The 14,788-nt window shown below is 47.6% G+C and overlaps 1 protein-coding gene across 8 annotated transcripts in view; it reads right to left on the bottom strand.

Moving 5' to 3' along the window:
- The window catches only part of Astn1 (astrotactin 1), a 282,323-nt gene that overhangs the window by 62,763 nt on the left and 204,772 nt on the right, over positions 1-14,788 (bottom strand). For all 8 annotated transcript variants that reach the window (XM_078022370.1, XM_040278092.2, XM_040278090.2 and 5 more), the window contains 4 exons: positions 12,826-12,992; positions 9,598-9,792; positions 8,181-8,308; positions 1,446-1,550 (listed from right to left, as the gene is read on the bottom strand). In XM_078022370.1, coding sequence (XP_077878496.1) covers positions 1,446-1,550; positions 8,181-8,308; positions 9,598-9,792; positions 12,826-12,992 — 595 coding nt within the window. The remainder of the gene's footprint in view (positions 1-1,445; positions 1,551-8,180; positions 8,309-9,597; positions 9,793-12,825; positions 12,993-14,788) is intronic.

Genomic DNA, 14,788 nt, shown 5'->3' on the forward strand with positions numbered 1-14,788 from the left:
CAAAGTCTAGAATGGAAACAAACACTAGCAGAGAACATTTCCCCTCATAAGATGAAGCACTGTTTCTTGGAATGTGTGAGGGAGGCCATGTGTGTGCACCTGGTCACAACCTAAAACATCTCCTAACTGTTGCTAGTGACCAAAAAGGTGTGCAAAACGTTGCCTTTAGACATGGAAATGGGCAACGGGCAGACAATGGAAGGAGAACGTAGGAGCAGTCACTAACACACTGCTTATATTTTATGTCAGAAAATCCAAAGGAAAAGGACTGGGAAATGACCACCGGAAAAAATACCCTCCTTCCTGTCCACCTCAGCCAAAGCTCCTTCTGTTTTCTGCTGTTCCTTAAGAGAATTGCACTCATCATAAAAGACAGCCTACGGTAAAGTTTCTAAATCCAATACCTTCTAAATCCCCACACACGTGTTTCATGGGGGCAAGATAGAGTCTGGCTCAGGCAGGAGACCTCAGGTGCCAAGTGCACATCACCTGGGACACCATTATGTGACTTTAAAACACTTATGGCAACAGAAACATCCAGCCCTGGTGTGCACAGCATCTGTGCCGTGTGCAGACTGAGTATGTGGATGGTTTAGTTTTCACTGTGAGTTTTCCCAGAATGAAGAGGGGCTCAGTTCCTCCCAGATGTTCTGCACCTGTGGAGCTTCCTTCATCACCGTCCTCACCCTGATCCCTTCTCTCCAAGAATACTTGCAAATTCGAAAGAAAAAAATTCTGAGTTCTCTTGTGCCCTGTGGAAGGGTTCTAGATCCTTAATGCGTGGTGCTTCTCATTTAGGAAGTGTCGCCTTTGAAAGTGCATGTCTCGTTGCTCGTCAGGATCCTCCATTTGTCCTGTACCATTCATCTTCCTCCTGATGGCCCTGAGGCTCCATCTACCTCCCGCCTGCTGCCTGCTGACCCTGAGATCCTAAATGAGTTCAGAACTCGCTGATCCTTAACTTACTAGGTGTAATTCACATCACCTCCATACATAAGGAAAACTGCGTCCCACACACGATGTTTACGGCAGAGGGTTGTATTTCTCTATTGCTCTCCATCTCTCTATCCCACTCACTCGCTCTTTAGGAAACTTAAGCCCTTCTCACCCTGTTTTCCTCATGTCATTACATGGAATTTTAAATCATATTTTTTGCATTTGGAATGTTGTATTTCTCAGTTTGTGAAAAGCATGCAGTTTTGAAATACCCTCTGCAGGTGCTGAGGGACCCAGAGAACACAATAATTGTCACTGGTCCCAGCCTGTCCACTCTGTCTCTTCTCCAGTCCAGGATGGAAAGTGCCGTTGGATCTGACTTGGCCCAGGCCCTCACTCCAGGCATTTGTCCTCAAGAGTGCACTCGGGGGGACAGGGGACTGAAGGTTGTGCCCTGGAAAGCCGGTTAAACCCTGGGTTGGGGGTGGGGGGCTGGCTGTGGGGCTTACCCTGAGAGACGGCCGCTTGGTTGAGTTTGATGTGGTACATCACCGACCGGACCTTCCAGTGCTGCAGCACGGGGTACCCAGACACTTCACTGAAGTTCACCATCCCTGGGGACAGAGGAGACGGGGGTCATTGCCTGAGATGGGCTCACAAGTCCCTAGTGGGGAAATGTGACCCAACTCCATTAGGTTCGGGATTGTAATTGTGAGAAGATGAGCAAGTGCTCTTTGATGAAGAGAATCTCTAGAGTCGCAGTGACAACAGCTATCATTTATGGAACTTTTACTCTGTGCCAGGCATCTTGCTAAGCACTTCGCATATATTAAGCTGGTTGATGTGACTTGGGAATCATTGTGACTTGGGTGTTATTATTATTTCCTTTTTATAAATGAGGATACTGAAGTGGTTTATATAAGGTCCCTAAAACACAAGGTAAGCCAGGATGGGGTTCCAGATGGCCTGAGCCCAGAGCCAGGGTCCCTACTCCTTCTAGCACAACACCCATAATGACTTCATATTAAACTCTAGGCTGACTGCGACACACAGGGTTTTACTGTCTTTAATAGTAGCAGTAATCGACTCAGCTCACGTATCTGATAACATTGATTTTTCTGTCTCATTTAACTGATTTGTGTTTGGTATTTAAGTTTTAATTACTCTGAGGCTGATAAAGCACATTTTTTTTTTCTTTGCCAGAAGGGACAGTATCCGGGTGACTGAATCATTAGGGGGACAGGAATAGCCAAACACCAAGGGACATCTCTGTGCCAGGAGATGTTTCAGGCAGTTTCAGTGCCCCTTTTGCTGATGGGGAGGCAGAGGGTCCAAGAGGCTAAGTTGGTTGTTCAAGGTCACTCTCAATAATAAGCCCTTTCTGCGACCTTGTAGCGATATTATTAATGGGCTGCTCTGCCTTGGGAGCTTTGGAGAAAGAATGTCGCCCTGTTTAAATTCTAGCCATTACTATAAATATAATATGCTAGAGAAACGAAATAATTAGGCCACAGGAAATTTAAAAAAAAAACACCTAAGTTTAGAGAACCAATTTTAACTTCATGTCTATACCTAAGGTTTGCTACATGTGTAAGTTATAGGAATGAACGTATGCATTTGTGTATGTGTTTACACACAAACAAATACAGTAAGCTGGTACATAGTATATATAAAACCTATATACTCATTTATATTAAACCAGATAACACATCGTGCATATGGAGTGTTCGTGTATATAACTACAATGATAATAATACATGCATAGTTAATTATTCTGCCACTCTGACCCATGCTTCCTTTAAGCAAAATCAACTAATTTAATACCTAAGCTGAATAAAGAGTAGGCAGGATTAATTAGCTGCTTGTCAACCCTGATCAAATTAGATGAGTAATTACCAAATTTCCATTTCTGTCTGAATCATATGGGAATAATTATTGGTAAGAAAAAAAAATTAAAAAAGGTCAGAAAAGGTGCTCAGCGAATCAATTGCTTAAATTTCATATTAGGTAATCAAAGATAAGTTACCTAAAACTAAGAGGAGGTTTTCAGCAGTTACTTTCTTTCGAATGTTCTTTGAGGGCTCTAAGCTTTGCGATGCCAGTCATGCGACTACACACTTTGGCTTTTAACCTTCATGTTAACTTCAAAAGCATACAAATGGAATTCTAACTTTACAACTGGAGACTTCAGTCACATCCCTTCCAGGTACGTTTCATCAGGTGTCAGATGTGGCTGGCCTTCAGAACCACCTCTCGCCTGTCAGCGTGTGGCTTTGTTGTTAATTTGAAAAGCCTATGTACAAAGAAAACAGCGGGTCCGAAAAATAAAGATTCTCAACTTATTTGGGAAAAGCTCCCTTTAACGGAATTGCTTCACAGTGGAAAACCAACAGGAAGGAGCCGGGGGCTGCAGGAGGCAGTGCAGGTGACAGTCATTGTTTAAATGACTGTCCTCCTCACAGCCAGAGTCCCTTCTCTCTGCTGCCTCCAAGGGAGTATTTTGGTTCCAGTTGTTGTGTCTGTGGACTGAGAGACTAGCTGAGATGATCCCTTGCTTCTTTTGCAAATCTGTGACGGCCACCTGCTGTGTGACTTTAGGCAACTCTAGTCTGCCTCAGTTTTCATATCTGAAAAGTGGGGGTGACAGTATGTATCCCATTTGCTTTACAGGTAGGTTGTGACAAAAATGAAATTATGGGTGTCGTGTCTCACGACTAAACCAGTCAGGGTCACTCCAAGTGAATTTGGGGACTAAATAAAGACACAGACACAGAAAGTACCTTTTCTCTGGGTTCAGTGACCACTCCTCTGCTGCAGCTCCCACAAGGGGGACAAGGTGGGCAAGAAAGAGCCAGGAGCACATGCTGAATGAACCCTTTTATTAGGGAGAAGCCATTCAGAGGAGGCAAGGGGTCAGGTTTCAGAGGGTTGAGTCTAGTTTCTGATGTCTGCGGTCAGCAGGTTGACTGACACCTGGGTAGGCCACGCCCATCTCTTGTGCTGTGTGGGGATCACGGCCGGCCGGCGGAGCCAGCAAAAAGACACAGAGGGGCAGTGTTGGTTCAGTCCACCCTGTGCGCTCAGTGCTCAGAGCTCACACACAGCCCACGGCTGGCTTGCCATCTCTCCACACTCTCATTGCTCAAGGCTAAGGAGCGCTCGGTTCCCATGTGACAGCTCCCGACATATGGGCACAAGAATACTTAGAGAAAAGATGCGGCATTGCACACATGGATGGCCTCCATGTCCCCTTCCTCCCTTCCTTCCTCCTCCTCCCTCTCCTCCCCCTCCCCCACTCCTCCCCTTTGCCATCCTCCATCGGTATACACCTGGCGCTTCTTAACTGATGCTTTGGTTATCACTCCGGAGGTGGCAGTCCAGAACAGGGGGAAGAGGATGGAGGAAGGCCAGGCGTGGGCTGGGGATGCCAGCCCTCGACATCCGCCCAGCCTGAGCCCAGCAAGTCAACTCCAGGACTTGGCTGCCGCACTTAGGCTGCACTGGGTCTGGGAGACGCTTACATAACTGCTGGTGCTGGGGAAAGGCTTCTCTCTCTACTTACAGATAACACTTCCATTAGTTAAAAAGAAAGGGGCATTTTAAAGTGTGTGTTTTCTAGCTGAGTCATATTGTTTCTCAGGGTGCCCTTGACTTGCATCAGGTTTAGTGTTTTATTTTATTTTAGTATCATTTTGAGACACATTTCTGCTGAATGGCTCTTTTTCTCAAACACAATGTTTTCGCAAGAAAGAACATTATTTGTTTTTTCTCCCTAATGACTCAACAGACCTGAGTGCACTCTTGGAAGGAAGGAAGGAAGGAAGGAAGGAAGGAAGGAAGGAAGGAAGGAAGGAAGGAAGGAAGGAAGGAAAGAAGGAAGTCAGGCTGTGGAAATAAAGAAGAAGAGAAAACTAGCTTTCTCTTGTTATTGAAATATCAGGAGTACATCTGAGCCCAAAGTGCTAAGGCCAAGAATCTTTTTCCCTTGAGTGAACCTGAAGCAGTTCCAATGCACCTGAGCTCCACATCTTCAAATAGATCCAGTGACCATGGCCCCAAGCAGGCCTGAGGGTGTGGCCTGAGGGTGTGGCCTGAGGGTGTGGCCTGTGGGTGTGGCCTGTGGGTGTGGCCTGTGGGTGGGCAGAGGCCTCCACCTCCTCCCTCAGCCATCTCCACACTCCCTCCTTTTGCTCCATTGAAAGGCTGAATTCACAAATGGACAAAAACCAGACAGACAGACATGAAAACGAAACCCAGACCCATGATCTGTGGCAATCAGCTCAGGAAACCTCCCCCTTCTCTGTAATAACCCACCCAGGACGCCAATCTGCTGTCCCCAAGGCAGACTTGTGGGAAGCCCCACCACCATTTCTAGCAAGCTGAAAAGAAACCACAACAGTATCTCCTGAAACAACCGACTCAGACCACCAGAGCTGTCACAAGCCACAGCTTCTCTACCTCTCGCTCCCCCGCCCTCTGTCCAACCACTGACAGCCAAACGCGCGCCCCTGATCAGTGTCAGGGACGTCCCTTCCAGAGAGCTTGCCTACAGCTTCTCACACCAACAGCTTCCAGTCCACCTGAAACCGTCCCCTTCCCACCTAAGGCTCCCCACACCTCTGCCTGCCCTTGAGTCTCTGCCACAACACCAGCCATGGCACCATGTCCCCTCCCCTAGCCAGCTCAGAATACATAGCACCGCCTGTTCCCATCTGGTGTCCTTCACCTATTTCCACACAAAATGCAACAACGAAGAGGTCCGTGAAACTCGGAGTGCTGAAGCATTGTCGATGAAGGAAGGGGAGACACGGGCATCAGTGTTTTCCAGTATGTTCTTTAACTGATTCTGCCGGATGGAAACAGAGGTTGTCCATGAAAAGAACTCTCTGATCAAGGAGGCCTGGGAATTTCTAGGTTAGATAAATGTGAAAGGGATGTTTTTCCTGCAGGAATCTCATTCTAAAGCTAAGGGGATACAAGTTGCTAAAAGGAAGAGGGTCTTTCCAAACATATTTGAAGGCAGACCCATTTGTGAATGGAGCTGGGGTTTTTCCTGGAAAACAAAACAAAGCAAAAATGCTTGCAGATGCTGTTATAGACGATTCTGAAGCTCACTTTAGCTTTAAAATCTTCAAGCTTGTAGGTTTATGGGAACTATGACCTATAATAATAGGGTGTGAAATGACACAGGATCCATTGTATGCCTTTCAGGAAAGTTACAATTAAAATATGACTTTAGAACCAGAAAGATGATATCAAAGAAATTTGGCCAGCCCTTTCTGTCATCAATCCTTCGAGTCATTCTTGTATTTAAAAACAAGCGCGTCCCCTGCTTATGTCAAAGGAAAGGCATGCTCTTAGCCAACGTGGTTCCACGTCTTGACCAAATAAGCTAAAGGCAGAGACTCGTAGAACAGCAGCAGGGTCCGGAGGAGCCCCCACCTGGCTGTTAGGAGTGCTGGACTTCACTGCCGCGGGACCAGGAAAGAAGGCAGGGTCCCCTCTGGACATCCCCCTCCCCCTGCAGTAAGATATGTTAGGAGAGACCCGAGGGCACAGGGAGAAGGAAGTTTCTTTGGGAAGGAGAACAAATTTGGGGGTCTCTTCTTTATTCCCCAAGTAGCAGAGCCAAGTTTGTTCTTTGATCTACTGGCCCCTCCTGGAGAGCTCCAGGGAGTGTCCAGAACCACCCGGGCATCCTCCTGGCCTGATAAATGAGCTGCAATCTGCCCTCTGCCAATAAGGCATCCGGTGTGAGGGAGGGTGCTGGAGGTCGGGGCAGAGGCAAGTGGTTTGTAGTGGCATAGACCTGCCCTGTTTGTGGGGGCCACCTCACACCCCAGCACAAGCCTTGCACACATCTGGGAGGTGCTTCTCAGCTATCCCTGTGCCAACAGGAAACAAGATTCCCTAATGCTATAGACAGAGCCTTCGGGACAGTCCAGAGGCTACATTTTAATTTCTGCGTGTGTGCATGAGTGTGCGTGTGTGTTCATGTGTGTATGTATGTGTGCATGTGTGTGTTAGTCTTTTATGGCCTTTTCATCTTTTGAAGAGATGTATGGTTGGCCCAGAATATATTGTTTTCTGAGTTTTTTTCCCAATGAAGAAGAAACCATTTGGTAATTTTGATACTAATTTCTTTCTTTCTTAGTACATTGATTCAGTTAACCCAGACTTCGGTATGTGTTAGGAACGGTTCTAAGAACTTTAGTAATATTAATTTGTTTATTCTTTATATCAATCCTTAAGAAAAAAATTATAATGCCTATTGGAAATTGAGACACAGAGAAGTTAAGAAACTTTCCCAGATCACACAGCCAATGAGGAATTGTGGCAGGGTGTTGGGCTCTGGAGCCCACCCTGTTAATCACCATGCAGGACTGCCTCTGGTAGACCTACCTCAATGCCTGTCAGGTCTGAAGTTGGAAACATAACTGGATGTCTGCAGGAGGCTTACCTTCAGCCCAGTCCACTCTTCAGAAAAGGGAAAAGAAAAGGGAGGAGGGCACAGAGTAAGGAATTAAGAATGAGCTAGGGACTGGGCGATGGAGGAGTGGACCCGGCCAGCAGTGTCTTCTAGCAGGTGATGCTCAATCCTAGGTGCAGCCGTGGGTCACCTGCCAGGAGGTGCCACCTCAGGCTTCCCAGGGGCAGGAAGGAGAAGCATACCCTGCGCTCTCGTTCTCCTGATCGCCCACACCGCGTTCCCCAAGGGCGCAGAGCAGCACAGAGGCCCAGATGTCCCCATCCCCATCTCAGGACAAGGGACCCCGAGGGCCAGAGAGACGGTGCTGTCTAACGTCACAGTCACCCAGCCTGAAAGCAGCACAGGATCCAAACCCAGGGTCAGCTGACAGCAGACTCCATCATTTTCCATTTCCTGGTACTGCTCCGTAAGTCTCCCCAGGACCCCGCAGCAGCCATGACAGATACTGAGGTGGCAGTCACAGTCTGGCTCCTCTCTCTGCCTCTGTGACCTGGGTATTTCCGCTTGTCCCACCCAAACCTCTGACGCTGTGCATCCATGATCTCATCTGTTTTCAGAGCATCCTTAGCAGGCAAAGGTCTCAGGACAAGCATTCTGCAGGTGAGTACACGATAATACGGATGATCCTAACAGGGTTCAGTTGAATAACTGAGCATTCTTCATATACCACAGAAACCAAAATAGCAAGGTGGAGTCTTGATTTCTGAAGCCGCCCAGCTGCCGGGTCTTGCTGGCTGAGGGAAGGCACACTCACCAGTCAGGAAGTCGGGGTCCGGGGTGGGCTCGGAGATCTCCTCTAAGCACTGATTCTCCAAGGGGACAGTGGCCACCACAAGCCCATCTGGCAGTTGCTGGTCTATACCACGAGCAAAGTTGTTTTGCCTAGAAACAGGGTGTACGTTCATTTCCGAGTGTCAGGTGGACCGGCCCCGAGTGGGGCATCTTTATTTCAACACAAACGTAAAAATTCTCTTTGGACCAACAAGTTTCCCTCACCCTGAGCCTCATTTACTCTGCAAAGGGTAGGAAATATTCCTCCCTGCCTCTCATCCCAGTCCTGCCCGCTCTCAACAGGCCCTGGGCACACTGGGTCTCATTTCTTCACCATGGTGAAGACTCCAGCCGTATTTCTTGTCTTTGACAAACCGCTCCCAGACCAACATGGGAAACACTTGTGAAGTCCCTACACATAACAGTTCTGAGAACTAGTTTGGAAATTTCCTCTCAGTTTGTTTGTAAGAGTTTAGACCTAGGTTGCTCCCTTGCTGATCCATATTATGACAATGACAGCACCATCGTCCCCATCATCCCTGTCCCCGTCATCTCCTGGACAGCAATTCCCCGTGGGATCTGAAGAAGAGGCATTCCCATAGCCGAGGCAGAATATGGACAGAGGTCAAACCAAGAATCTTCTCAAGACATTCCAACTAAATTATTTACAGTATTTTGTTCTCGGGATTCCTTTATGCTTGTAGAAATAATTGAAGTTCCCAAGTAGCTTTAAGAAACCTCTAATTACATCTATCACTATTTTCTGTATGAGAAATTAAAATAGAATCCTAAAAATTAATTCGATTAAAAAACACAGTGATAAGTCTATTGAATATTAATGATAGATGGGACATTCTTGTACATTTGTTGCAAGTTTCTAGAATGTCTGACTCAATAAAAGGCAACCAGTTTCTCATCATCAAATCCCATTCATGGCAACGTATCGTTTGAGTTTAAGTATGAGAAGAATATGCAGCCTTTCTGCAGCTGGAAAAGGCAGGAGGGTCCGCAGGGGTTCAGGGACCCCAGGGGTCCTTGGCTCCCACTCTGGGGACAGCTTTTCTAGACCAGCTCACATGCTGAGTCTTCTGTTCGGAGGGAAGATGGAACGTGGGGCATTTGGGGGTAGCTTTCTTATAAAACCTTGCAGCCCTCGCCTGAGCAAGGCAAAATCTCACTTATACTTTACTGTTCACCCAGAGGAAGCATAGTTCTTGGATTCTTGAAGAATGTCACCTTAGAGAAGCACAAAGGTGAGAGAAGGACCTAACCCCTCCCGCACCTTACATTTGCCTTGCTCCAAGATACAGAACTTTAGGTTGCATATAAAGCAATTCAGAGAAAAAGCCCCACCAACAGCCCTGAATAATCATAGAGTGTCAGGTGGACATGAGGCTCACCTGAATGTTCCTTTCAGCACCTGTCCAGTGGCTACTTCCTTGGAATGGTTATTGTAACCAAAGAACATCTCCCCAAAGAGAGTCTGGTTCATGGGAAGCTCCCTGCTCTCTCCACAGTCGCCTCCCTCTGGGCAGGTCTCCGTGATGAGCTGGCAAGAGCGTCCATCCACACCAAGCTTGTAGTCCTCGATGCACCTAACATGGCGGAGAACTCAAGATAAGAAGTTAGTCCATCAATGAGCGACGCTGGCAATCCGCTCAACGAATCCGGAGGAGAGGCCTTTGAGAGAATTGGAATGGCCAAAGATCAGGAATACCCCAATTCACTTCTGACCCCTTTATAACGGAGTTTCTTAAGCCTGTAGATAGAGGCTCTCTCCAAAATGTGATCATACCGAATTTCCTACTTTTCCTTTAAAGTTAGGTCTCTCAGAACTTTGGAGTGCTCTCTTTCCTAAGAGTCAGCTGATTTCTCAAACAGGTCAGGATAAGAATCATTGGAGAAAAATTTGTAAAGATGAGTTAACCATTTAAATCCAAGATATGGTAGAGTTTTTCTCACAAGCCCTCTGTACAACCAGGTTCTATATTTGTTGGGAGAGTAATTAGGCAGCAAAAGGAACAACACCGTACTTAAGAAATTAATTGCTTTCTAATCTGGTCCTGTGATGAGTCAACTCAGAAATGTCTCCAAACACAGGATCATCCCACACCAACTCCTCCTCCATCCCGAGTACCCACCCTGAACTAAAGAGATGCAGGGCATCTACACCATGCACCCTGAACTGGGAACAGCCTCCAGGTGCCCGCCCCCCATGAATGTACAGCTACTGTCATGGAAAAGCAATAGTAATTTGGTAAACATGGGTCAATGACTCATAAATCATCATTTGACCTTACTTGTAGTTACATTATAAAGAACATGCATTTGTTAGCTCAGGTGGGTGAGAACTACTTCTTTGATAAAGCTGTCAATGAAAACAATGTTGATTTCATTTGGTTCTCTCCTTAAAAATATTACAGATTTAGACTTTAAAGGTGCTCACGATGTTAAAACACCCTTTATCACTATATACAGTAATTGTTGTAATAATATAAAGACCTCTGACCTATGTAGAACGACAAATGATCGTAGTTTCAAGTAGTGAGAAGCCATATCATAACAGCAATGAGCGTCTTCTTCACTGGTAATCTTAAACCAGTTCAGTAACCTCTCTGAGCTCCAAGACACTTGACATTCAGAACGCAGCCCTATATATAGCTAGTACTCTCTGTATGTTGCTATTATTAGCAGCAAAGGTGCCAAGGAGGCCTGTGATTCAACCGCCAGTTTTTCCCATTTATCATTTACATATTTGTGTGAGCAGGTGTGAGCAGAGTTCTTTAACTGTAAGTCTATGTGATCTGGTCTTTTATATAAAAATATAAGTATTTGGAGAGTGCTCCACACACATGTGCCTAAATCTGATTAAGAAAGGAAAGAAACTCCACCTAGAGGCCCACCACCTTAGTCCAGGAGACAGACCCTTCAGACCCCTCCTCCAGGATTCCCGGGCTCCAGCGCAGCCTGGGAGCGGGGACATTGGAAATGGTGAATCGGCTCCTTCCTCGATTGGTACATAAACGGAGTTTCTGGGAAAGATTTTGAAGTCGGCTGGTTCCCCTCCAGCCCACGCTCAACCTCCGGACAGCTTCCCCTCCCTCAGGACCCCTTCCCCCTCCCCCCAGTTGTGAGTCCCACTGAAGACCCCTCCAGGGAGAGAGCGGAGCTGCTCCAGATGCTTCTCACCTTGGAGCACCCGCCAGGTTCCCTGCACCAGGAGGTGCCCAAGGACGCATTTGTTAAACAAAAAGGGGAGGAACTCTGCCTGAGTTGACTTCTATAAATTGAAGTGGGTCAGCCCTAGTTATTATAAAGAACATTAAAGTTTAGAGCAACTTGCTATTTATGGAATGAGCTTTTACAAGAAACTAAATATGGAAATTACTCAGTTGTGAAGAAATAAAAAACAAAATACAATAAAACAACGTGATAACTCCACTGAACAATTATTCAGCGGGCACTGCCTTCTAGAACAACTAGCGAGTTTTATTACTATAAACACCTTTTTTGTTGTTGTTACTGGGGATTGAACTCAGGGGTGCTTTACTACTGAGCCATATCCTCAGCCTTTTTAAATTTTTATTTTTTTTTTAATTTTTTTTTTTGAGGTACAGTCTCACTAAGTGGCTTAGAGTCTCACTAAGTTGCTGAGGCTGGTGTTGAAACTGCAATCCTCCTGCCTCGGTCTCCCCAGTTTCTGGGATTACAGGTGGGCATCACCGCACCCAGCCTTGATCTTCATTGCAAGCTGTTGGAGGGTAAAAACTCCATGTTACTCACTCCTCTTTGCAGCCCGGTGGCCGGCATGGTATTTGGCATAGAGTAAGCACTCTGCCTGACTTGGAGGAAGAAAGAGAGGAGAGGGAGGCAAGAAAACCATGGGTAGACCAGAATGTGCTAATCTATTTACTTTATAAATATAGCATGAAAATGTCTTTAAATATAATTCCACTCGGTGATATAGATTTAAGTTTTGAGAAAAATCGCAGAATTTTTTTTAAAAACATCAGAGAGGGCCTGGAATCTGATCTTAATCTTCCTACTCACCAAGTCCCCGGTCTTGGGAGAGACAACCCCACGGGCCTTAGTTTCCTCATCTGTGGAATGAGCTGGCCTTGCCCGCCCTGTTCCCTCACAGAGATCTCCTGCCAGCTTAAGGAGCGAGTGGGTGAGAGGGACCCACCATAAAGGGCCTACATGGGGGAACTGCGTCACCGAGGAGGGCTGGACACAAACGTGGGGCCTCGGGAATTGAGTCTGGAGAAGCTTCGGCTACTCCTTTGATAATTAATCAGTTTCATGCAATCTTTCCCAAGTTTTAGATCATGGAATGCTTTTTGTCACAAAGCCTTCATTAACATAGTTCCACAAAACACACTGGAACATTCTGGCTTAATCAGGCCATGATTTAAGGGAACTGTGTAGCTAATTCGCCCTTGCAGGTAATCGGGGCTGGGCTCCCACACTTTGGGACTTGCCCAAGGATCCTCCCAACCCAGACTCTAGAGATGCTCCCTCCTGAACAGCCCGAGGGCTGGCCGTGGGTGGCAAGTCATTCACAAGGACTTTAGGGTCAGGCTCTGAAGGCCTTGCACCTTGGCCAGCCTCCGGGCAGCTCCACTCACCCGCAGAACATGAGGATGTTGTACAGGGTGGGGTCGTCCGGGAAGGGCGCCATCTGCTGGAGACACAGCTGCTCACAGCCGCCATTGAAGCCATCTGAGCAGTCCACCCCGATGTGGCGGTCATAGCAGCCCGAGCTGTCCTTCATGGGGCTGAGTCCGGCTGGGCACTGGCACAATCAGAAAGCATCCACACAGGTGGGTGAGTCAGGGACGGGGTTCTCTTCTGGAACATCACCACTGACACCTATTTTAGCACTTTGCCTGGAAACTCTTAACACTGGCAAGCAATCCGTGACTTCTCCTCTGCCTAGACTCCACTTAAAAGCAAATAGCCTTTTTTGACATCTTGCTTCTCTGTGGGCATAGATCATACACGTTGCATTAAGGCTGCATCCTCTGAATAGGCTGGAAGGGTGCTCTATAGTAAGACAGAGTCGGGGAACGTGGTGTCCCCATTCCACACAGAAGAGTGGAAAAGATAGTCCAGAGGCTAAAAAAAAAAAAAAAAAGTCTTTGAAGGCATTCCTTTGGGTGAGGGGAAGGGAGTGCTGTTGTTTGGACTCAGGTTAAGATAACTTTCTCAATGTCCAAAGCACTTTCTCAGTGTGGGTACCACCCCATAGAGTAGGAGGGAATGGGCAGAGCCAGGGCTTCCAGCCTGAAGTGGGGAGTGGCTTTCCCTGGGACCTTGGGGGGGGGCTTTGCCTGCTCTCATACTCCTCCCCTTCCTGCACCATGGAGGCCCACTGAAAAGGCACACAAACCAGGGCCTTGGCCACAGCAACACTCAAGGGTGCTGTACTTGGTTTTGAGCCACATTCTCATGATGTGAAACGGTGACCTCCTTGTACGACTTCACCCTTAAAAAACTCCCCAAGAATGAATGAAAGCCACCAAGAAAATCCCAGAGAAGACGCCAGACCCCAGGAAAGCCCGGGGGCTGCCTCGCTCACCCACTTAATCCCCATGATGCCCTGGAGGCAAGAATTGGGGCCACCCCATTGGACCTGTGAGGAAACCGAGGCACCGGGGACTTAGCTCCCCTAAGGTCACAGCTGCTCATGACAGGGCCACTCTTGAGCCCCTGGCAGGCTTCCTAGGAGTCCTGAGGGCTGGTCAGTCTGTGACTCCACACTGTTTCCTGAACACTAAGGAGGAGCCCACCTGTCACTGTGCTGAGGACTTGAGGCATTTTATCTCACAACGCCCTGCATTATCCCCATTTAAAGATAAGGAAACCATTAACACTGCCAGTTAATTCATGAACCCCTCCTCGCACTGGGCTCCCTTTTAAACTGATGACTCTTTTGCCATCCTGCTTCTCCTCCTGTGCAACATGGTCTGCACATTTACACTAGCGCTGGCCCTTTCTAACAGGCTGGGAGGAGGGGGTGACTTGCCCAGGCTCAAGCAGCTGGAGTGGGTGGGGAGCTGGGGATCTGTGCATCTTGGACTCTGGAGGTTGGGCTTTTAATGACTGTGTCATACACACACTGTTAGTGACAAACACTTCACCAAAACCAAACCCAAGCAAAACTTTCAGAACTTGGTGGAACAGTGTGAAACACCTCCCTTCCTCCCTGCTACGGCTTGCTCTTTCTCTTGGCAGCCAAGCACCTCATCTTGCTGGTCTAGAGCTGCAGCGGAGGAGCCTCTGCAAACCCATCTCTCCCCTTCCTTTCCCAGTCAAAGATCACAGCAGGATGTGCACTGTTTGCTGACACTAATTCTGCAATTTACCAAACAAATGACCCCCTGTGGGCCTGCCAGACCCCCAGCCTGGCTCTTCCCCTCTCCCCCATTGGAGGCAGCTGGAGTGCTGGAAGGCCACAGTATTTAAAGAAGTTTCCAAGGTCTGCCCCCTGCTGTGGGAACCCAGATGTTCCTGATGATGGTAAACCAGCAAACGAGACAGCTGGGGCTCACACCCCAGGTCCGCCAGCCCCTCCACCCATCAAGTTCC

Source organism: Ictidomys tridecemlineatus, chromosome 10 (genome assembly GCF_052094955.1).
Source record: "Ictidomys tridecemlineatus isolate mIctTri1 chromosome 10, mIctTri1.hap1, whole genome shotgun sequence".
Classification (NCBI taxonomy): domain Eukaryota; kingdom Metazoa; phylum Chordata; class Mammalia; order Rodentia; family Sciuridae; genus Ictidomys; species Ictidomys tridecemlineatus.